Raw genomic sequence first — 23,862 nt, 5'->3', positions numbered from 1 at the left:
GTCTCCAACATGCCTCTCAGCACAAGAGAAACACTCATATGTAACGCTGAACTGCTTTATTCAGTGTTTTTACTGGTTAAAATCCCCCAGTCCTTTTGTTTTGGAGAGGAAGCGACCTCTGCAGATAATATGGCTCCTGGTAAACACCTGAACATTGAACACTGAACACTGCTTGAGGACTGTCTTGATTATATGAGACTTAAGAAAAAACACAGGTGCTCTTGAAGGAAAGAGTCAGCACATGGAAAGAAAAAATTAACTGAAGGGAGTCATGCGTGGAGCAGGAACAAATGCAGTTGAATTAAGTTAGAAAGCCTTTATTCAAAGCAAAACGTTTATAAGCTTGATAGGGGGTGTCACCCAATCCTGATTAATAAGCGAATGCAGGTGGGTGACAGCAATGGATTTCAATGAGAGGCCATTTTGAAGGTGACACGGCTCCACAAGTGCTAAGTAAAAGCTTTTCAGCTTAATCAAAGTGCATTGTTTCTGCTCCACACATGAGTGCCCGAAGGTCATTTTTTCTTCCCACTGAGGGAATTTTAAGAGTGAGTTCACACTTGGCACATAGGAGAAGTTTCAGCTGGTTGCAGTCTGCAGTCCTCACAGCTAAATGCCACTAAATCCAATGAATCATACACACCACTCCTTCAAGTGTCAGTCACAGATTTCAGAGGCATCATTTCTTGAACTGTGTTGGGACAAGGGGAAATTCTGATCTGACAGGGGTGTTAGATAAAAAGCCAGGGAGCCATTAGAATTCATCCTCTGATGTCCTTGAATATCTGCACCAAACTTGGTGGCAATCCATCCAATAGCTGTCGAGATACTTCAGTATGACTCACCAAAGTCACAGTGTCAGCATAACTGGCTGAGTTTGTTCCAACAGGTCGCAGCAAACATTATTTGTTGTCTCACCCCGGTTCTTTCTTCTCGCTGTGTTTCAGAGCAAGGACATTGGGATCCAGATGCACGAGGAGCTGGTGAAGGTGACGAATGAACTCTACACTGTAAGTAATACACTGTGTCGCCTACAGATCGATGCCTCACACCTTATCTCAGCACTGAGCTCATCCACTTATTTTTCCTCGCTCTGTCTTTCTGACATTTTATTTCATGTCCTCTCTTTTTTCTGCTATTTTATTGCCTTGCTTTCTTCTTTGTACAGTCTGAACTACTTGTCCTTTCCTCTCTTGAGTAAAAGTGACTTTTCTTTTCAAAGATTTTTACCCACCTGTAAAACCAAGTAAAGCAAAGACTAGTCCCACTGTCACAACCATGCTGGCTCTGTTGAGAACTGCACCTGAGGAATGGAGTTAGTTTAACTCTGTCGTTAGTATCACACTACTGTTATCAGCCCACCTATGCATATTATACACTCAGCTGCCATTTTAATAAGTACAGCTAGCTAAAAACAATGCAGACAAATGCGACATGAAATAAATCCTATCTTTATCAAGGTTTTAATGTGTGTGTGATACAACGTCAGGGTCATTTTGGAGGATGTAGTTTGTCAGGCTTTATTCTTGTTCACTGTTTGTACTTATGCTTGCAAAAAGAGATGCACTCTCATTTGTATAGAACCCACGTAATCATGAGCAAGGAGGCTGTGATCACATGACCTATCCTTGGCTTTCATCCCTAAAATGATGGAAGCAAAAGAGGAAGTAAGGTGAGAAGTCCATTTAAGGGTGGATGGACAGGTCAAACAAACTCAGGACTTTCACCCAGATGATGGGGATTCACTTCCCTTTCATATATTCATTCAGTTTTCATAACTGCTTATCCTGGGGTCACAGGGCCGGCAAGGGGGCTGGTGCCTATCCCAGCTGACATTCGGCATGTGAAGCCAAAAATCAAACTTTGAGTTTTGTAAGTTATGTATGTACATCACATCACGTCCTCACATTATGTGACTATGCCCAGCCATGCCTTTTGTCCTTAACCTACCCTTACCAGTGGGGGCGCTAATTCACAAGATATCATTAATCTATTCATTCATCTCCATAACTGCTTATCCTGTTGAGGGTCGCTGGGAAACTGGAGCCTATCAAAGCAGAGTACACCCTGGACAGGTCACCAGACTATCACAGGGCTGACACATAGAGACAGACAACCATTCACACTCACATTCACACCTACGGACAATTTAGAGTCACCAGTTAACCTGCATGTCTTTGGACTGTGGGAGGAAGCCGGAGTACCCGGAGAAAACCCACACTAAAATGGGGAGAACATGCAAACTCTGCACAGAAGGGCTCCCCCACCCCGTGTTCGAACCAGAAACTCTCTTGCTGTGAAGCAACGATGCTAACCACTGCACCACCGTGCTGCCACATGAAATTAGTGCCATATCATACAAGCTGTTGTATGAGGGCGTGCTGAATTTTTGATGATGTTGAATTTTTTGAGAAGAGAAGCTCACAAGAATGTGCTACATAAAATATTTAAAATTGAAGTTGTCTATTATTATTATTATTATTATTATTATTATTATTATTATTATTATTTTTATTTTATGTTTTTATTATTATTTATTGTATACCTGCTTGGTTATGATGATGATGAGTGATGATGAGAAGTGAAAGAAAGAGTGGGTCGGTTGAAAATGATGAAATGGAACACTGCGTTTCTCTCCAAGTCAGAAAGTTTCAAATCACTTTCACATCTGGTGGTTCCTTCAGCTCTGGACCTGTGCAGGAGTCACATCACTGGTTGTCTCTGTGACATACCTGCCTGTCTCTATACATGACTGTATCATTCATTAGAGTGTGTTTGCATCATGTTTATAGAGATGTAAAGAACTTTTGAATGATAAGCAGATTACATAATGTGTATCCTGTTTCTTTAACAATGAACTCACTCTTTATTTAAGGCCACCTGCTCCAGTTTAGTTGCTTTGTAGTATCTGATGTCAGCACTTTGTTGTGTTTTCTTTTTATAGTCAGTTTCTGTACTGCCACAGTAGATTCTCTTCATCTTTGTTTTTGTCATTGATTGTCCATATTGTTCACTTCTCTAAAAAACACATTTTGTTTTCGCTCAGCTTCTGCACAACAGTCCAAATTCCTTTTTTTTTTGTTGTTTTTCCTTTGTTTGTCAGCAACCAACTATTGTGCATCCTGCAGCTGCTTCCCATACGTCAAATATATATTTTTTAAAAAGGTGCTGAATGGTTGTATGGATGGATGTTTCCTGCTGTATCTCATAGCCACACTTGCTTGATACAAATTGTTTTATTTATTAGCAGTTATTAAATAACCACAAAACAACCCAATTTATTCACCTTGCTGTCAAACTTGTGGCAAACCGCGCAATACATAGTTGATGTGCATAGTTTGCCCACATCCGCTAACACCACCAAACTAAACTCCTGTTTCCAGGATAACTGAAATGCTTGCTTGTGCTTTAGTTCGATCACTTGACCTGCCATTATTTTCTCATGAGTGCCTGATCAGTACTGTGCATGTGCAACTCTCAACAGAGATGAGACTACTTAGCTACTTCTGTCGTCAGCTCCAGAAAAATGTGATTCATTCTTTTTTTACCACTCCCCCCACTGAACAAGTGAGTTGCTAGGCGTGGCATATTATGTGCCCCAAACAATTGGGCAATACTTAATACTTTCAAATTACCACTGTTGTATGTGCAATTTCTTTTTTTTTTTTACCTTTTTCTTCACTGTTATATTTTATCTGTTCTTTAATAACTGGTAAGAACCAAGGTGTTATTAATGGGATTCCCTGCAGGAAACCCTGCAGACAGATGAACGTATGTCAGGGATTAGGACACACTGTACTGGAGCTGCACTCTGGGGCGAGTTCTTAGGGAGGGAGGCTTAGTGCCCAAAAACTGGACAATCTCCAGGCAACTTCAGCAATCTTCTGTCCCCTGGGGTGAATCAGAAGAGATGGCAGAGCGGCCTTATATGACTTATTCATCTGTGCAATGTGACGAGAGTCGAACTACCAAAAGGCAGTGCTGGCTACTCTCCCTGATCTTGCCATCTGTACATTTGGATGCTGCAGTGGATCAGTGTTGTGGAGTGGAGCAAGGGATTATCAGAAGTGCATGTATGTTTATTACATTCATATGGGACTGTGTAACTGGTCAGATATCTTCAAAGACAGACCAAGGTTGCTATACTCTACACTTCATGTCTTTATGTCAATAGATTAAAATTAGTTATTGTTTTTAAAGGTTCTGCCAGCCTAATATTTCCAGTTTGGTTTCCAGTGTCAGGGTGTATTTCAGGTTTATTGAAACACATGGAAACATGTCATCATCCCATACCTTTATACTTTTTTACTATATATCTGTTTCACCCATTCTCCCCCTCTCTGGCCGGGGACGATGCTGCATAATAAAACTCAGATGGTCCCTCCTCTCATGCTCCACTTGGCCTCAGCTCCAGTCTGGCTGAAAATTAAAAATCCAAATGTTGACGTATAGCCTTGTTCTTTCCGAATACGAGGATTGTGGGAGTTGTGTGAACCTTCACAGCTAAGGTGGAAAATTGATTATTGCTGTGACAACTAAAATATCACTCCCTATAAAATGAATGATATCATGCTAGACAATAAAACATATATTTTCACACATAGCAATTGTTTTCTCACTCTAGCCATCCATCGCAACGTGACCGTAGTTGAAGGAGTGCCCTGTTTCGATACTTCTTCACATGGTTCCCTTCTTTTTCTTCTTTAATGACTTTTGTGCTTATTAATCTTAGCAAAGGGTCTCGGGATGGAATATTATATTTATTGTTGTCATAATGCTGCCATTGTACAGCTCCTCGGGACCAAGTGTAATTAAAAACAAATGAAGCTGACTTGGCGTTACTTATATGAAAGGATTTTCCCAGTTGCCATCTTAACCTGTGACAAAGTTTGACAATGCACAGGCAGGCATAGAAGTTATTTCACAAGTAACCCCTCAGGCAGCAGTAACACTGTCTGTTAGAAGAAGAAAAAAAAGCGTTGTTTTTCATGAGTGCACCCTTGTTAGTATTTGATTGTACAGAAATAGTTAAATCAATAGCGTGGCCACATGGTGATTGCCTTGTGGTATTTTGTAACAGTTTTCACTGGCTGCCAACAAAACAAATTTTGCTGAAAGAAAACTGTGAAATCCCATTTGGATCGCTGGCTGCTCAGTGAGAGGTAGGACTGTGGGCTGGAGCTATTGTTCAGATATTGTTTTAAGTATGGTGCTGCAGCAGGAGTATTACTGAGAGGGCGGATCCTGTTGTTGTTGTTGTTGTCATTAATAACCAACTTGAAATGAGAAATGGGAGCAAAAGACAGGATGAGTGAAAAGACAGACACTTCCTGCTTTCAGCAGCATAGCTATGTGAAATTCAGTTTTCTTAGCTTTGAACCTGTTTTAATTTCCTGCCGCAGCAACTTAATATCCCCACTGGGATCAATAAAGCTTATCTTATCTTTCTGATCCACCACCTTGTGTCTGATGTCTGCTCTTCACTCTCATGCACGGTTATTCCTTTGTTTAACAGCACCACAGTCTCTCTCAGGCCTGTGTTCAGGTTCCATTCATTCACTCATTAACTTGTTCGTAGTTCATTCATTGTTTTCTCAGCAGTGTTTAACAACCTGAACTCACAGATTGTTAGTGCTGACAAGAAATATAAAAATATCACAGGTGCTGCATATTTGGGGAAAAAACATCAGCATTGATGTATTGGATTTTTATATTTCAGTTTTCATTTAACAGATATCTAATTTATTTTGTGCATGGCTGGTCTATTTTAACCTTCTTAAAAATATCCATAATATTATTTGGTCTATATAAACTATTTTCATACCTAATCAAGTTGCTCTTGCATCTTACAGGTTTACTATACAGGATTTTTCTTAAAAACGATATATAGACTTGTAAGAGCTAAATCTATTACTTGAAGCTACTGACCTGGTCTGACTTGGCTGGTTCTCCTGCTTTAGTCTGATGCCATATGCTACCTTTCATTGTGTGTTGCGTTCAGTGAAGGATCTGCAGGCTTCAGTTGCGGATTAACTGTCCTCTTTATTCGTTCCACCATGAATGAAGATATAATAAATATATTCTTTTTCATTTCCATCAATAAACCAAACCACAGCTTACAGTGTGGCAAACAAATCGCTGGCTCCACAGCAGTCAAAAACCCTTTGCCCTTCCAGGTCAAACACCTGACAGCAACAGTGACCTTCCTTATATATAGCTGAGCCATGATACCAGCACAGTGACACTTAATGTACACACAGTAAATAACTATTTATGTCTTAGTAGTTAAAGGTATACTATGTAGAATTGTTGGTTACAACTTTTAAACATGCTTGGCAGCTAAAGTGAAGGTAAAAGCTAAGTTACTATCTTTTTAGAAAGGCCTGGCCTCACCTGAGTGCTGTGGGAGAACACGCCCATAAACGTCCTGAACACAGATAAGTTAAAGAAAATAAGAAAATTCAGGGCAGAGTCTGGTGCAGTGGTTAGCATTGTCGCCTCACAGCAAGAGGGTTACTGGTTGGAACCCCAGGGTAAGGGAACCCTACGGTGCGGAGTTCTCATGTTCTCCCTGCGTGAACGTGGTTTTTTTCTGGGTACTCCGGCTTCCTCCCACAGTCCAAAGACATGCAGGTTAGGTTATTTGGTGACTCTAAAGAAAAATCTTGTATAGTATATCTTTAAATAACATATGTGGTTTTTTTTAAAATATTCATACAGACATCATCCCTCTCGATCACCACTAGAAGTGTGTGGCGGTGTATTTATTTGTAGACACTCCACCCTCTGCCTGCAGTTTTTTATTTTCTTAATATTTTTGGGTAGGGAAGCTCCTGGGCACACGTGATGAGGTTGAGGTTGGGACTTTATAAGATGATAGCAACCAGGTGCCAAACTGTAAGCAGCACACATCCAACAGGAAGCTGCAAAAGTGGTGGACACAATGCTGAAAATATAGAGAGGCAAAACACCAATCAGACAATGCTTTAGTCGGCTTTCACTTCCACTTACAGTTCTGTTAACAAACAGTGGCTAACCCTGCAAAGTTTACCTGTAATGTACTTTTTTTTACCTAGTTGTTTTCATCCACTGCTATAATAAAGATGACATCATACTTTCTTGAGATTTTTTTATTTCCTCATATTTTATGTCCTCTCCCATGTGTCATCCACCATATCTTAAAGATGAAGTAATGGTCCCCAGTCAAATCCCTAAACGTATGTAGAACACAAGTATCTGCATCTCGCCTTCATTATAAAAACCTCTTATTCTCTCACTGCTGGGTTTCTTTCACTGGCTCAGAGACTGCAGGAGTTAAATAGCCCTGGGCTGTCGTCAGATGACTCAACTATATACACACCTCCTGTAGACACAGCTGAAGCTCAGTCTTCCTGCAAATTAGTTTGTGTCTTTAGCTGCAGGTCCTGCAGTCAGATGGTTCAAAGTTGGCTGGAAATGCAGTGCGTTTTCACAGGAATCTGAAAGAAACGGTTTGACAGCCTGGGGAGGAATAGAGCATTAGCCTAGTTTCTCTCTTCCTGGAGTAGCAGCAGCATCGATGTCGAGCTTTGTCACTCCGAGAATACACTTGTGGCTTTTATTCCATGTATTTATTTTACTTTCAGGTGTTTGCCTCGCAGCTTTTTGTCACTCTGTTGTTCTTGTTTTTCCAAGAGTTCCTACACTGCCTGGAGAGGAGTAGTATTTATTCACACAGCACACAGAGGGGAATAAATAGAGCCCTTTCAAGTGGCAGCACTGGTAAATATTACTGTCACAGGGTTGGAGGTCAGTGGAATATCATGGTTGCGAGTGACCCAACGGCAAACATGTGATTTTGATGAGTAGCTCTCCCAAAGATTAAAGAACCCCTGCTGCTTAAGTCCAGCACCAAGTGAGCATTACTTGCTTGATCACAGGAAACACATAAATTACTGTTTATGTTGACTGGGTAACTTCCTGAGGTGTTCGTAGAAAATGCTGAAGACGTTTGAAGATGCAGCTCACATCTGGACGTTCTTTTATGAGGCTGAGGAGTGGGCTTCCAGGAGGAGAGACTCTCTCAATGAGCATCTGGGGCGAGTTTAAGACACAGGATGCTTCTGTCTTGTCTAACGAGGGTTTTCTGTCACTACAGTCTTGTCATCACCATGTTTGACTGGGGCGTGGGGTGTCTGAGTGTCAAAAGTTTGAACGTCTAAGTAGAGATCAAAGAGAAGAGGTAACTGCAGAGAGCACGGAGAACAATGCCGTCACTCTGCTACACAAAAGGGCTGAATATGAACAAAGTCTGGGGTGATCAGGAATTACTGTAGAAAATGTAAAGGCTGGGAAAGTGACAGTGAAGAGGTTGTGAGGGGGTGAGTTGAGGATTTGACAGCCAAGACGAAACCACACACAACCCCGGGCCCCTGGATTCGCTTAAAATATTCCACATGCAGTGACATCTGTGTTACCGCTGCATTGACGCCCAAATTGATCCACCAGGCCACCATGAAACAGCTCAGATCAAACCAGATTTTGGAAGGAAATGACACAGAGGACCTTGAAAAATGTGATATTTCCTTTTCATCTTTTTATTGTTGGTTGCATATTGGAGGGAATGTGGCAATATCAAGACCACAGCAGTGCTATTGTAAGTCAGTGTTCAGGTGTGGGTGGTTGTGAATGGGTAAATAAGCACAAAAGCACAAACATGTCTTTGTGGTGTGCTTTTTCAGTTGTTGGCCCACAGTGAAGGTTGTTAAACTATCTTTATCACTTCTCAAGTTGATCCACCTTGAAGTTTCTATTAGTGGTGCCAATGTCAGTTGTCAAACTGAATTAAGGATTGTTTATATGTCCTTTTACAACTCACAGCAATGGGCTCCACTACATATGTAAGGCTGGCTGACCAAAAATACCAATGAAGCCTTTTAGCTGTAGACAGACAGGAACTCTGTCTTCAATTTGCTTCTTCAATCTGAACTACTGCCCAAATCCAAATATATTTAATTTACTGTCATATATGACAAAGACAAGCAGCAGATCCTCACATTTGAGGAGCAGGAACTGGAGAATGTTCGGCATTTTTGCTTTGAAATGAGCAATCAATCATCAAAATAGTTGCTGTTGATTGACTTAACAATGATCCACCTTATTGTTGCAGCCCTAATTTTATATAAAGCATTCATATAAACCCTTCTCATCTGTTTCAATAGCCCCTTTTACACTGCCAGATTTCCTGCGAATGTTGGGCCGTTTTGCCAGTAAGCTGCGAGCGTTTAGACACACAGAGCCGGATTGATGAGTTGATCCAAGGTGCCCAATTGTCATATTGGTGGAACCCTTTTAATTTAAACAGACCGAGGCTGCCTTCCGCAACGGGAGTGGCTGTTGAAGACTTGTGGGAGGAGCTGTTGATGACGCCGCACGTGCGAGCCCTGGCGGTGGTAAACAGGAAACAGCTGATAGCAGGAATTAGCGAGCACCTAGTAGCAAGAGGGAAACACAAACCTGACAGACACTGTAAAGATGAGCAACTGGAGAGACAAGGAATTGCGCGCCCTCCTTGTCCTCGCAAACGAAGAGGCCATTAACCATCAGATGATGGGGATGGTTTACGAGAGAATCGCCGAAAAACTGACTAGCTGCGGCTTCCCTCCCACGTCACTGTTTACGTTACACGCTGAGCTACACATTTTGTTACTTGTTCACGCCCCCCATTGCCCTGAAAAAGGCGCATTCTGTATAAACAAAAGTAAGTAGGCAGCATTTTGCCGCACTCCCCGATTTTGTTTTTATACTGCCAATGCTGAAAAAAGACTGATTGGGCTTTCCTGCAAATTTGCACAATTCCTATCTAAAAAGGGCTAATGTGACACACCAAGCAACTGTTGCCCTTGTATTTTCTCAGTCTGAGGGCTACTGAATGTAGTGTTGTTAAAACCAGGGTAACCCCTGATACGTCACTTTTTCCTAACATCATTAGCATCTTTAAACCTTGTCAATTCAACCTATCATAAAAAAATACTGTAAAATGTGATGATAAGCCCCTTCAATCAACAATGTGTTGAAATCCTGTCATGCTCCTCCTGCAGGTGATGAAAACATACCACATGTACCACACTGAAAGCATCAGCGCAGAGAGCAAGCTGAAGGATGCAGAGAAGCAGGAGGAGAAGCAGTTCAGCAAGTCCGGAGATCTTAACGTGAACCTCCTGCGCCACGAGGACCGCCAGCCGAGACGCGGCTTCGTCAGGAAGATTGAGAAGATGAAAGAGAAGGTGAGTATGAGGGATGGATAGTGTTGTGTTTGTTTACGAGTATATAAAGCGTCATTCATCTTCATGCATGGAGGCTTCTTGCTAAAATATTTTTGTAATAACAATACTTTAAATTTCTTTGTGCATTGTGAAAGGGGTCGTTCATAGTGAGGAGTAAACCTGCAGTTCCTCTGAACTCTACTGAGCTTTGTCGCTCCTTTTAGCCTATTTTTTGGGGAGTTTCAGGTCCACTCTCACCGCTCTCATAACCTCATTATTTGTCACAGCAAGCAGCCGTATTGATAAACCCACTGTACACTACCCCCAGCAACAACAGCAGACAAAGTTAGCGACTAGCTAGTGCACACAGTGGTACTTTTAGCAGCCAGAATCAGATACTTCCCTCAGGAGTTCGTAAAGAACAAGACAAAAGAAGAGTGAATATTGGATTTATAGTCTCCAGGGGGCCAGAGATTTGACTCCCAATGAATGATAATGTTTGTCGGATGTTTAAAGTTCACCATATCTACTGAAAAGATGGCAATATGTAAGTAATGTTCACAGTTACTGCAGGTTAAGCAGATTCTTTTCAAAGCTGAATAAGGAGGTTTGAGTCTAGCTCTGTAACTGGAGAGCCAGCTCGATTTGTTGGGTTCACTTAAAGATAGAGTGAGGGAGGGGTAGACCAGCAGCACACAGTAATATAATGCCAGAAGGACTCAGGAGAGGACTGTAGGTCTGCAGCCAGATCCGCACTGAGCAACAGCAGTACTCCCAGCCAACAACCTGACTCTCTTTCCATCTTATGCAGATTTCTACTTTGTGTAAATTCTTCCCTGCCAGCAGTGTAGGGCCGGGGGTCTCTGGAGCACCATGTACTTTAGATGCACCCATGCATTTTTTATTCTGGATCTTCTACTGGAATTTTCTTGATGCAAATGAAACTCCCATTATCTCTCAGGTGCAGGAAATCAAAAGGCTGTCAGGACGACAGCGTGTCTCCCTCCTCGGGCTGGTATCCTCAGAGATGCAGCTTGGCTTGGGAACTGAACACTATTTATAACGGAGCGTGGCAGCGAATGTTTTTCCCTGCTTCTTGTTTCTGAGCTTTTGTCTCATTACTCTGCCTGCAAACAGGTTGGAGGAGGAAGAAGAAGAAATAAAAGTTAATCTCTTTTGCTTGAACCCACTGCTGAAATTTGCATCATAATGGCTTTGTGAAAGTGGAAATAACACGTCCGTGTATGGTGAAATGTACAAACAAACTATTCAAATAATGAGCGAAATAACGCTTTAGAATTATGATGCTTTTGTTGTTCTTTTCTGAGTCGTGTCTGAATCATTGGGTTGCTAAAATGAAAATGCTTTGTCAATACTGTTAAGCGCCAGTTTGTAAAATCAATGTGTTGGGTTTTTGTGTCACTTGCTTTAAACTGTTGTTCTTTTTTTTTATATTCTTTAGCACTAAGTGGATTTGCATGCATTTGTCTGTATTCACACTGGAGATACAGGCCCACAGATAACTTACAATGTTAGCTAAAATACAGTAATTCTTTACAGTGGAAGTACTGCCTATTTATGCTACACTACAAACAACAGTTGCAGGACAAGGCACTAAACATCTATTCTGCGCTCAGCTCTGCATATTGGGCTTTTTTTCTGAGCGCTGAGAGTTTATAAATGTTTAACTTCGGGTTAAACCCAGCCTTCATCACTGTCACTTTTTATATAGCCATTTAATCCCAGTGGAGGAGTGGCAGGACAAATATTGTACCACAAATACCAACTGTCACATGCTATATGTACAAGTGCTGAGTGACAACAACAGTGGAAGTGAAATATGTCAATATACTAGTTATACATTGTTTCCTCTCATGAGCCCACATAGAGCGGCAGGTCCGTCCTTTCTCCCTACATGCTTCAACCGTCCGTTAATCCAGTGCAAGTCTACCTTGTGCCGTTTTACTTCCATCCACGGATATTCTGTATCATAGCAACCAGAGGCAACCAAAGCATCTCAGCTGCAAAAACACTGTTAGCGCTCCCAGCTGGGCGTTTCGTGAGAAGCGCCTAGCATTTTCAACCAGGAGAAAACACTTTAGTGGACATGGGGACCAAGGTTTCTAATGTGCAGTTTGTATCAATACTTTTAGAACTGGGAACAGAACTCCCTCTGCACAGCCAGGTTCAAGGATCAGGTGCTGGTCGGTCATGTGACCCATGTATATTTAGCACACCTGTGAGTGCTCATGTGATTCTGTTGAGCGACCCTAAGGAGGCCACACGATGTACGCTTTTACAGTTCATTGTGCAGTGGTTCATGTTGATGATTTTAACATTTTTTAAATGTATTTTAAAGGAATAGTTTGAAAATTTGGGAAATTTGCTATTTTGCTTTTTTGCTTAGAGTTAGATGAGAAAATAGACACCACTTTCATGTATGTACATTAAATATCTAGCAGAGGTCAGCAGCTGGTTAGCACAGTTTAGCATAAAGACTGGAAACGAGGAAACAATTAGCCTGGCTCTGTCCAGAGGTAATAAAATCTGTCTAGTTGTTGTTTTTACACAAATAAGACAAACGAGACACAATGTGTTAATTCATGAACTTAGGGGTGCTGGTTGTTGGATTTTGTTACAGTTAAACAGAGCCAGGCTAGCTGTTTACCCTGTTTCCAGTCTCTATGTTAAGCTAAGCTGAGCTAAGCTAAGCTAACTGGCTACATGCCCAAGCTTCATATTTTCTGTGCAGACTCGATCTTCTCATTTAACTTTGTGCAAGAAAGTGAATAAAATGTCAAAGTATTCCTTTAATGCTACATTTCATCAGGCCAGTGAAACCTTTATTTCAACAAATTTCAAAATTACACAACTTGCTAAAGCCAGAGCTTCTGTAAGTGCTTCTGTGTGAGTGTCGTCCACACTCTGGGGCCTCTGGTACTTAAGTGTTTAGAGCCTGGCTGTGGCACTTAACACGTTACTATCTAGAGGCAGCTTCTCTACAGCCTGTTTGCCCAAACTTTTCCCCGCCATCTCTACCTGCCTGACGGTCCCAGAGCCACAGCTGCCTGAGCAAACACTCAAACCCTCCCTACTGCTTGATTTGCCTGCACTGATGGTTTTTCTCTTCATCTGCTGTCTCCTCTCTTCTCCCCAGAGGCAAGCCAAGTACTCCGAGAATAAGCTGAAATGCACAAAAGCCCGGAACGACTATTTGTTGAACCTGGCGGCAACAAATGCAGTTGTGGCAAAATATTACATCCATGACGTCTCTGATATGATTGATGTAAGTATGCGCGAGGCACGTGTTTGTTTACATCTCTCAGCTGGGATTTCTGATGTTGATTTAACTCTGCTGCACTGTCGCTTTTCTCACCATCTGTTCCCGAGTCTCATTCACCCTCAGCCTGTTAGCTGTTTGTTTTCAAGCTGCTCTGTCGGCCCCAATGACTGTATTTGCCATCATTTTTTTTTCATTATTAATTTCTGCACAACAAACTTAACACTGATGTGCTAATGACTGACTGCTGTTGACATGAGTATTAGTCGGCAGTCTGCAATATCACGCAGCTACAGGAGGATATTTTTGATGGATTATTTTAAGGGAGCTTTGCTGGGACAAACACAGCATGTCCTTGTGTATTATCTGTCTCTAACTGTCACCATGTAAAAAACATTACCCAAGATACGCACTCACTCTCTTTCTATTGTCTATTGTCTCTTTGTGATCTCTCTCTTTATGAATCAGAGCAGAGGAAGCAGCCTTTGTAACTCTGACTATAATATTCCCTTCATAATTACCCAAAGTAATATCCTGATTTTGATTGTCTAGAAAATCCTACATCCAACACTTGAATATGAAGCACTTGTATTCAAATTATGAACCAGTAACACTGCTGGGAAGTCTGATTGGCTCTGTTTAAAAGGATGACTTTGTTTAGCGAACCGCTAATGGTTGGAAGTTGATCAAAGTCAGCTGGTGAGCAGAGGCTCTGTTTATGCAGGCATGAATGCGATCAGTGTGGTTGGCACCAGGCTCCCAGCCCCGGGTGACCTGCTACCAGTCACTGTGCAGATGAACACTGAGATGAGGAAACCTTTATTGACCATTTCAGACAAAAACATTCAACACAGTCTGTATCTGTTTCTTTTAGATATGCACACATACAGTTCACTCTTCAGGGAGGCAAAACTTTGCTTTCTAATCTGTCATTAGCCATTTCGTAGTCTGTTTTTCTGTCCACTTCCACTGTTAAACGATGCACACACAAAGCCGGCACAAAGTGGCACCCACTACTGACTGTTTTTTTCCCTTCCAGTAAAGTTTGTTCCTTATTTTCATTGAAGGTTTGAGTTTCAGTCTGTGTTATTTAGATTAGGTAGTTGTGCTAGCTTGTTAGGTCTTTCCAAAATTATATTTAGCATGTCTTTTTTCTTGTAGCCAGTCATTTTGTTGATGAGCATAAACCAAGGTTGATTCATTCCCCTTGAAGTCATACTTTGTTATGAAGGCCTGTGTTGCAGAGTTTTGGTAAAAAATGGCAGTGAGTGTGGGCTTTGTGGCTGTCGGTACAAAACAAAAAACTTAAATATTATAGATGAAGATTTCTTACACAAAGGTAAACCTGTCAGCCCTTCAATATGTCTGTGTTTCCCTCTTCTCTCTATGCTAATGACCTGGTTGTCACATTTTTGCTGGAGGCCAGACCACCATACGGCACCACATTAGTCACAGTGATAGATGCACATTTTCCAGGTCAGGCATGATAAGATGTAATTTCAGTGAGACTTCCATAATATACTGAGCATTACATTATTTTAAACTAGAAGGGCACTCGGAGAGCGCAGATCTCTGCCAAGGCCAAATTCCCTGTCTTGCTATGTGGGTTGGTAGCTAGACATACTGAGACCCTGATTCATGGCTATCCCTGCCTCTTTGCTGGGCAGCTTTGGTGGATCCAGTGTCTCCAAATGGAAAGGTCCTTGTCGTCCCAAATCCTGCTGAGCTCCAGGGAATGGGATTGTGAGCTTGACTGGTTTGGCTGCCACAAGCGGGGCAGCGGAGGAAAAAAAGGGTCCGATTGTCACGTCAGAGTAACTGCTCACCACACATCAAACCAGATGCACACGCAGCAAGAAGGCAGCTTTGTCAGTCAGCATCAGTGACTTTAAACACTCAAAGTGTAATTCAGAGCAACGTGTTGAGTTTATTCTACGCTGCCTAGAACTGATGAACGCTGTGAGAATACAGTAAGGCAAGGCTGGTTTTGCATACAATATATCTATCTAGCATAATAAACATAATGCATGCAAAACCACCACTCTAAATAAAAGTGGTGTTGAAAGTACTCAAGCGCAGTTCTTAAAGGGGAACCTGTTTACTGTAGGTGCTATATAGCACCCCCGTTTTGTAAAGGTACTTTACAGTGCCTTTGTCAAATAGTGGAACCATTAGTTTGCCATACAGCACTATACTGTTTTTACATTTTTGAACCTGGGGACCCTTGAATGAGGCCAGATAATACAGATACAAGTCATTGTGCTTCTAAATGAATGTTTTATTCAAAATATGAACCATCATTAATCAATTCTGATGAAATGTTGGCTTAAAAAATAAAGAATCCTGTACTAAATGCTCACTGAGAAACACAGTATGTTACTGTTACTGTGCACACTGGGGTAAAAGATTGAGAGCCACTGCTTCAACATGTCATCACTGTTTGTGGACTATGTAGTTTAGTTTACTTTAGTTTAGTTTAGTTTAGTTTAGTTTGGTTTACTGGGGCAAAAAAAAACAGAATCATAAAGGGGCTTAAAAAGTTCTTTATATGGCAGCGGTGCTATACAGAACCTCAACCTACACCAAAGAACCACTGAGGAACCACATTTTCCTGCCTGCAGCGTTTACATGCAGCTAACAGCAACTGTCCCTTGTCTACAGTCAAGTATAGTGGTGGCAGCATCATGGTTTGGGGCTGCATGAGTGCTGCCGGCTCTGGGGAGCTCGGTTCATTTAGGGAAACATGAATTCCAAGCAGAGCATGATCGCCCCTCTTCAGAAACTGAGCTGCAATGCAGTTTTCCAACATGATAATGACCCAGAACACACCTAGAAGATGACAACTGCCTTGCTGAGGAAGCTGAAGGTGAAGGTGATGGACTGGCCAAGTATGTATCCAGCCCTAAACTCAGCTGTGCACCTGTGGGGCATCCTCAAGCTGAAGGTGGAGGAGCACAAGGTGTCTTCACATCCATCTGCTCCATGATGTCATCATGGAGGAGTGGGAGAGGATTTCTGAAGCAACCTGTGAGCTCTGGTGAATTCCATGCCCAAAAGGGTTAAGGCAGTGCTAGATAATAATGGTTGGCACACAAAATATTGACACTAGGCACAATTTGGACATGTTCACTGTGGGGTGTACTCACTTATGTTGCCAGCTGTTTAGATTTTGATGGCTGTGTTTTGAGTAATTTTCAGAGGAAGGTAAATCTATACTATTATACAAGCTGTACACTGACTACTTTAAGTTACATCAAAGTGTCATTTCTATAGCATTGTCCCATGACAAGATAGAATGAAATATTTGCAAAAATGGGAGGGGTGTACTCACTTATGTGAGATACTGTAAATGCAGCCTATGTAACCATGAACATATTTAGAATAAAATGACTGGCATATGGAATAAATGGAAAATATTTGCAAATATTAATATGCAGCATATATGCACCCACAATATGTTTACATGAATTTAATTTTGTAATGTACTGTCATGTCCTTTTTGTGGAGAAAATTGACCAAGTGTCCACTGCAAGAGACATGTTACTAAAAAATGTAAAAATAACATTTTTTAAGAAACAGATCTTTGTGATTTGTCTCTTACGTCCAATTTACATAAATTACGGTGAAAAAAAATCTAATATTAAAATCTTTTTTTCTGCGGGTCTCAGGAGGATATGCATCTTCTGTATGTTTGCACAGCTCTAATGAGAAAGATGAGAGTATAAAAAACAAAGTGGTCAACAGTATTTGGATTAAAGAGCGTGTCTAATCTTCCCTCCCCGATCATCTGCTTCCTTCAGGCTGCTGCCGCCGCTGCCGCTGCAGATATGAATGTGTTCTCAGTTTGCTTGTTTAAAAAGGAGCTAATTTGCTCCCTTTAGTCTTGTGTGTATTGAACCACTTTGACTGAGTTGTGCAATGAGGCTTGTGCGCCCAAGTAGAAAGACAACTTCCTCAGTGTTAAAGAGTGTTAAAGAGCGTTTACTTAGTGATTCACAGAGCTGTCAGCTGCCTCAAGCTCCCTCTAAACCTCCTCACTACCATTCTCTGCTTAATTAGGTTACTTCATCCAGCTCTGTATGATAAGGCTCTGTAATTATCCCCGGTGTCCTACTGTGCTAGCTCCTTGTAATTCTGTGAACTCTACTTCTATTTTTGAAAGGTAACCTGTGGCGGGATGTAATTTGGGATTTAGTCCATTAAATAGGTCTGAACATGATGGAAGGTGCTCAAACTAACTGACTTTATACTTAAAATGTGCATATTTCCTCCACTTTTCCTGATGAATTTATTTTGATATGTCAAATTAAAGAGCAGTTAAAAATCTTTTGCTAGCTTCTAGTACCCTAAGTTCCTACGTTGCTGCAGTGATGTAGAAGTTTACATCAGGTTGTGGTCAGTACACCACGATGTCACTGTTGGGTGTGTTTACAGGCACAACGGAGCACACTTATGGTGCACTCCATTTGCACTTGGTCAGAAATGTTGGCTTAAATACCCCCTGAAGTCGGATTTCCAACCCAGAAAATCGGAGGAACCTCACCAACCCTGACCTCAAAATCCAATATGGCTGCTGTGTGCATTAACAGTAGTGAAAACTGCAGTAATTAACAGTTTATTAGCATTGGTGTCCAGCTGCTCTCCATGGAAATGTTGGTCTGGTTTTTGTATGCACAAAATACAGTGTAATGCGTCATTATCAACTGGTATTGCAAACAATGGCTACCCTGGCCAGAACTGTTGTTAACAATAACATCTTGGTTTTCTGACTTGTGCTGGAATATGATCAACTCGGGTGTCACGTCATTCCCAGCTCTGACCTCAAACCTCTGACCTTCAGGGTAAATGGAACGCAGCATCAGGTCCAAAACAGACGTGAAACTTTTAACCAGAAAGGGCAGTAAAATGTTGTTTGTCAGCGTGGTGTTATATTATTCTTAATTATTTCAGATTTGATTTTGCAGTTTCATCTATTGACACGTTTACAGAATGTTTAGCTTGTTATTTACCTGATATTTTATCTCTGCAGTGCTGTGACCTGGGCTACCATGCTAGCTTGGCACGCACCCTCAGGACCTACTTATCTGCCGAATACAACCTGGAGACATCACGCCACGAGGGACTGGATATCATAGAGAACGCGGTGGACAACCTGGATTCCCGCAGTGACAAGCACAAGATCATGGATATGCATAACCAGGTGTTCTGCCCTCCAATGCGCTTTGAGTACCTGCCACACATGGGAGATGAGGTGAGATGCTTTGAACGCTGCAGATTTGAAACTTAGCACTGATATCTCTCACTGACTTAAGTTTGTTTTTTACTACAAAGTGCAATTTAAGCTGAAGATGGATCTTTTTTGTCTTCTGTAACCCATGTGTCCTCGTCCGCCTCCTCAGGTGTGCCAGGTGAGCGCCCAGCAGCCCGTCCAGACTGAACTCCTGATGCGCTACCACCAACTGCAGTCTCGCTTAGCTACGCTAAAGATTGAAAACGAGGAGGTGAGGATTTATGATGGTCCTGTGTCTGTCCAGCACCCCCCCACCACCACCACCACCACCACCACCACCTTAAGCCCCAACCCCCCAAAAAACAGAAAGCCCTGTTTCATTACCCCAGAGCCAAGTAGGAGGGCCACATCACCATCTGTTCTCATTGCAATTACTCTCCAATGACCCCTCACTCAGCGGGAGGTGAGAATATATTAGGATTGTCACAGCGCCAATGTTATGTTTTCTATGAAGTTCTTTATGACATAGTATATTTTGTGATGAACAGAGGACTTTCTCATTACGAGCCGCCGACACAAAGGTGCAAATGGAGGTGATAATAAGCAGAGCCTGTTAGACTCTCCTGTGCCAATGGCTCTGCCTCTTTCCTGTCTCCCCGTGTCTTGTGCTCTGGAGGATAATGGACGAGCCCTGCCATTACTGGAAATGAGCTTTATCAATCTCAGCCCTAAACAAAAAGCCTCCTTTGGTAATTTCACATACAATTTGTATCTCTGCCAGGCACTCTTCAATTTCATGTCTGAGACTGATGTATGCCTGAAGTGCAGTTGCTCTGGACTGATACTGGGATGCTGCTTGATGTCACTTCAGTGTAATTCCAGGTTGTTTATTGTTCAGGGGTGAATTTGTCTTTGATATAAATATGCTAATGCTGTAAATCACTCACTCTTGCCCTTGAAATTGTCACCAGTTACTTTGGTTCCATCAAGACTTGGAAAAAAAATAGCCACGAAAAGGAAAAGACTTAGTAAGATCTGACACTTCATTTGTCATCTTCTTTCCTTTCTGTTTTCCCCCATCTGCGCAGGTGAGAAAGACCTTGGATGCCACCATGCAAACGCTGCAGGACATGCTGACGGTAGAGGACTTTGACGTGTCGGATGCCTTCCAACACAGCCGCTCCACTGAATCCATTAAGTCTGTGGCCTCCGAGTCCTACATGAGCAAGCTGAATGTAGCCAAGAGGAGGTCGAACCAACAGGAGACTGAAATGTTTTACTTCTCGGTGAGTTCACGTCATCATTTTGATCTGTCTGTCCTTCCAAACTGTTAATTGCTGCCAGCCTGCTGCAACCTCCACTGTTGTGCTGCCTTCTAAATCAAGACATCAGTCATCATTTCCACATGCTCTGAAAATAGAAATTAAATTAAAACTAGAACAGATTGAATTTATGCTGATTTGAGCGACGCTGAATTGTTTGACTGGGCTCGTGTTACACCGGATTAGTGCTGCTGCTCGCTCATTGTTGCCTTTCATCTCTCTGTGTAGAAATTCAAGGAGTACCTGAATGGCAGTAACCTCATCATTAAGCTGCAGGCCAAGCATGACTTGCTGAAGCAGACACTAGGCGAAGGTAAGGAGTCTTTTTCTCTTCGTCTGTCTTCATCTATGACCCGCAAAATGCTGCCACAGCTCTGTAAAATGTTATAATGGTGCAGGTGTTATCTAATAAGCAGCAGGGAATGAGATACAGGAGGCTATAAAGACGACAATATTTTAGGGAAGCAGGAAGGAAAGACGAAATTGGTGCTGATATTCAAATGCAGAACTATCACACCAAAAGCAGACCACATCTACTTTGAGGTATCCATTCCCCTGAACTGGCTCACAGGTTGTAGACTGTGGGTATAAGCCTGTCATTGGTCACCAATTTTGTTTTCAAAATACCTGTTGCTACGTAAGACTAGTCTCACATAGCCAGACCTATATCCAGACTTCATTTTAGAGCTGTGTGTGAAACAACAACCACTGGGCCAGCAAACTACATGGTAAATGGGCTGCACTTGTATAGTGCTTTTCTGGTCTTCCAACCACTCACCTGGGCTTAGCGCCGCCCAAGATGAAATACAAACAACTGGGAGCACTTTTTCCCACTCAAGCTCCTTTTCCACTGGATTAAAAATCCACTAACATCTGGCTTTTATATGTAATGGGAAAGGTAACAATTTGCATTCACTCCCAGGACAGATGACTCTGCAGTAGGCACAGGTATTTATTGACTCCAGCCCTGATTGGCTTTGATAGGCAGTGTTGGAAATACAATATCTGGATTACTGGATGCTGTAATTTTACCCCTACCGACACAATGAAATGACACACTGCCACAAAATGCTGCCTGTCTCAATATAAGCAATGCTCTAATATCATTCAAAATTAGTTGGCGCTGAGTCTGAAAGAGAGACTGAAGTAAAAGAAGTAAGAGATACAAAAAAGAAGTAACCACTGTAACATATTCACTGGCCTCCATGCTGCTTTCTACAGTTACTAACCTGTTTTCCAGCCCGGCGGTGACACATAAGGAAAACAAAAACAGAGGGGCGTAGGCCTACTTATCTACTGCAGAGCCCTGTAAGTGGCCCTTGTCTACGGCCAGTGGGAAAGCAGTCTATCGCCTATTTTTAACAGGTTTTCTAACATTTAAAAAACCTGCATACACGTGCTAATTTTGGTGGGATAGGGGTGGAATTATGATGGGTTCCTCCAGCACTGACACACAGTGGGATGGGACTAGCTATGTGAGACTACCATTCACCTTTCCACTTAATTCCAATGGTTTAAATTATTATCTGGTTGCTCTCTACATGGTGAAGCCGCAGGGCTGTAAGGGAAAGGCTTTCCTTGGCCCCTAGCTTCCCGCTGCCCCTCCCTTCCCCAGGGGTCCCCTTGTCACCTCAGCCGTGAACAGTTTACGCCCAATCAATCAGCAGGACCAGACCCAGGCCCGTTTCCGCAGCTGCTCCTGCATTAGGGGTTCACCTTATAGAGAAGGGCATCAGGCACAGACAGCTGTGGCCTTGCAACACACATGAATATTTCCACATTAAACACCTTGGATTCATTCATTCATTCAAGTCTTCACTTAATAATTGATTTTGTGCTGTCGAGCTTTCAAGAAGTTGACGTGATTCCCTCTGTGGGAAACAATGAGCTGCATGCTTTTGCACTCATAAACACACACATTATAGTTCGTATCAATCTCTGGACAGATCGGTTTGTATGTCCACGGTGGAGCAGCTGAGAGGGTGTATGCACACGGCATATTGCGTCTCCAGGTACCACCCGTGTTTAATTATTCAGGTGATCAATCAGGGTTGCGTCGTGCTCATTAGCTCATTGCTTCACGCCCAAAATGGCATGTTTGTGTATGCGTGTGGGTGTTTGTGAGCATGACAGAGGGAACAAGATGAGACTGGTGAGTGCCACATGGCGTTTACATCTTGCTGCATGTATTAATAAAAGCATAATGTCGAGCACTGGCACCAGACAAGATGGTGCTAGGATATCTGCCAGCCCTTGTTTCCCAGATAAGGAGTCACCATTTTCCTTATTCAGTCAGTTTGATTTGTACTTGTCTCCTTTTATGTTTATATAATAGATATCTCTCTGCCACTGAGGGACTCTGGCAGTTTGTGTGATGAAATTAGTGGAAAATCAAGCAAGAGTTTTTGCTTGAGAAGCTCTGTGTAATTTTGAGGTTGGTTGGTCAGAGGTGGACAGAGGCTATCACTCAGAGCAATGATGTCTGGGAAATGTGCTGTTGTTTATCCACATGAATGCTCCAGAGATCTTGTCCCATCTGCCAAAATGATGTGCTGAGAAATGGGTTAGCCTTTGCTCTCTCTGCCCATTGTTATATGGAGTAAAGAAATAATGTTGGAATGCTTTGGTGCCATTGTTTCCCTTTTTTGTACATTGACTGCCTTCCAGTTGATAACCCAGTCAGACAAAGACACACTCTTGTGCTCAGTTCATAAAGAAAAGCTGGGGTGTCTTTGAATTATCCGACTGAAAGATGTGTGTTATCAGAAACATAAACTTTGATGTATTCTTAAATGATTCAAAACCAGTATGAGCTTAATCATGACTTTCTAGACTGTGGTTTCTTTATGCATATGCTATATAACATGTGCATGTGCTGTTGGAAACCAATAACAAAAGGCTCAGTGAACCAGCACAGACATCCCCAACATATACACACTGCAGCACACACCCCCCCCCCCCCCCCCCCTTTTCTTTGCTTTGCTAGGAGGCCTATAACCCCACAGGGTCCTCCGGGTCCCCTGTGGTTTCAGCGACGACTGCTCAATAGCTTTGTCCAATGAATGGTGTTAGCACTGCGCCATTCATCTCTCCCTCTCAATAGTCGTGTTGTGCCTCATCAAAGCCTTCAGTGATGGTGGACACTGGAGTCTGTATAATATGTACCACAACGATATAACATGTGCTTCTTGTGTTGTGTTGTGTTGTGTTTCCACAGGGGAAAGGGCCGAGTGTGGAACTACAAGGTATGACGTCCTTTGTCTTTCAGCCATGACACATCTGTTTAAAGCATGTTGGGTTTTTTCCCTTTATTTCATGAGACTATTTAAGAGAAGGGAAGACAAAAGCATGCCAGTTGAACACCCAAACAGAAAAATATATATTTAAGAAATTATATACATTAGAAAAATAGAATTGTTGTTGTACGTTGATTAGATTTGAGTACACCGCATGGCAACATTGCAGTGAATAAATGTCAAGCAGTGTCCAAACAATGGCCATGCTCAGTGTGATATTAGGACATAATATTAATATTAAATGTATAAAAATTGTCAGGAAGTGGCCATGGTTTTGCATTTTCTATTGTCCTTTCCAAAAATGACACGCCCTCTTGCACATACAACGTATTCCTATTGTTTCTTTAATAAAGGATTGTCATAAGTGTTAACTTTTAGCTGTACCTCAGTTAACATATGCATGATTTTCTTAACACATTTTTGCATTTTGATATAATAGAATAGAAAACATGTGATAATAAGTTCCAAACGATGACTGTATATAAACATG

The 23,862-nt window shown here is 42.0% G+C and overlaps 1 protein-coding gene across 2 annotated transcripts in view; it reads left to right on the top strand.

The window, feature by feature from the left end:
- srgap3 (SLIT-ROBO Rho GTPase activating protein 3) overlaps window positions 1-23,862 on the top strand; it is an 85,897-nt gene that overhangs the window by 45,379 nt on the left and 16,656 nt on the right. For both annotated transcript variants that reach the window (XM_033626677.2, XM_033626676.2), the window contains exons 4-11: window positions 948-1,010; window positions 10,080-10,265; window positions 13,402-13,530; window positions 18,554-18,775; window positions 18,924-19,025; window positions 19,843-20,040; window positions 20,305-20,389; window positions 23,294-23,321. In XM_033626677.2, coding sequence (XP_033482568.1) covers window positions 948-1,010; window positions 10,080-10,265; window positions 13,402-13,530; window positions 18,554-18,775; window positions 18,924-19,025; window positions 19,843-20,040; window positions 20,305-20,389; window positions 23,294-23,321 — 1,013 coding nt within the window. The remainder of the gene's footprint in view (window positions 1-947; window positions 1,011-10,079; window positions 10,266-13,401; window positions 13,531-18,553; window positions 18,776-18,923; window positions 19,026-19,842; window positions 20,041-20,304; window positions 20,390-23,293; window positions 23,322-23,862) is intronic.

Source organism: Epinephelus lanceolatus, chromosome 1 (assembly GCF_041903045.1).
Source record: "Epinephelus lanceolatus isolate andai-2023 chromosome 1, ASM4190304v1, whole genome shotgun sequence".
NCBI classification, from domain to species: domain Eukaryota; kingdom Metazoa; phylum Chordata; class Actinopteri; order Perciformes; family Serranidae; genus Epinephelus; species Epinephelus lanceolatus.
This window is presented reverse-complemented; position numbering and strand designations above follow the sequence as displayed.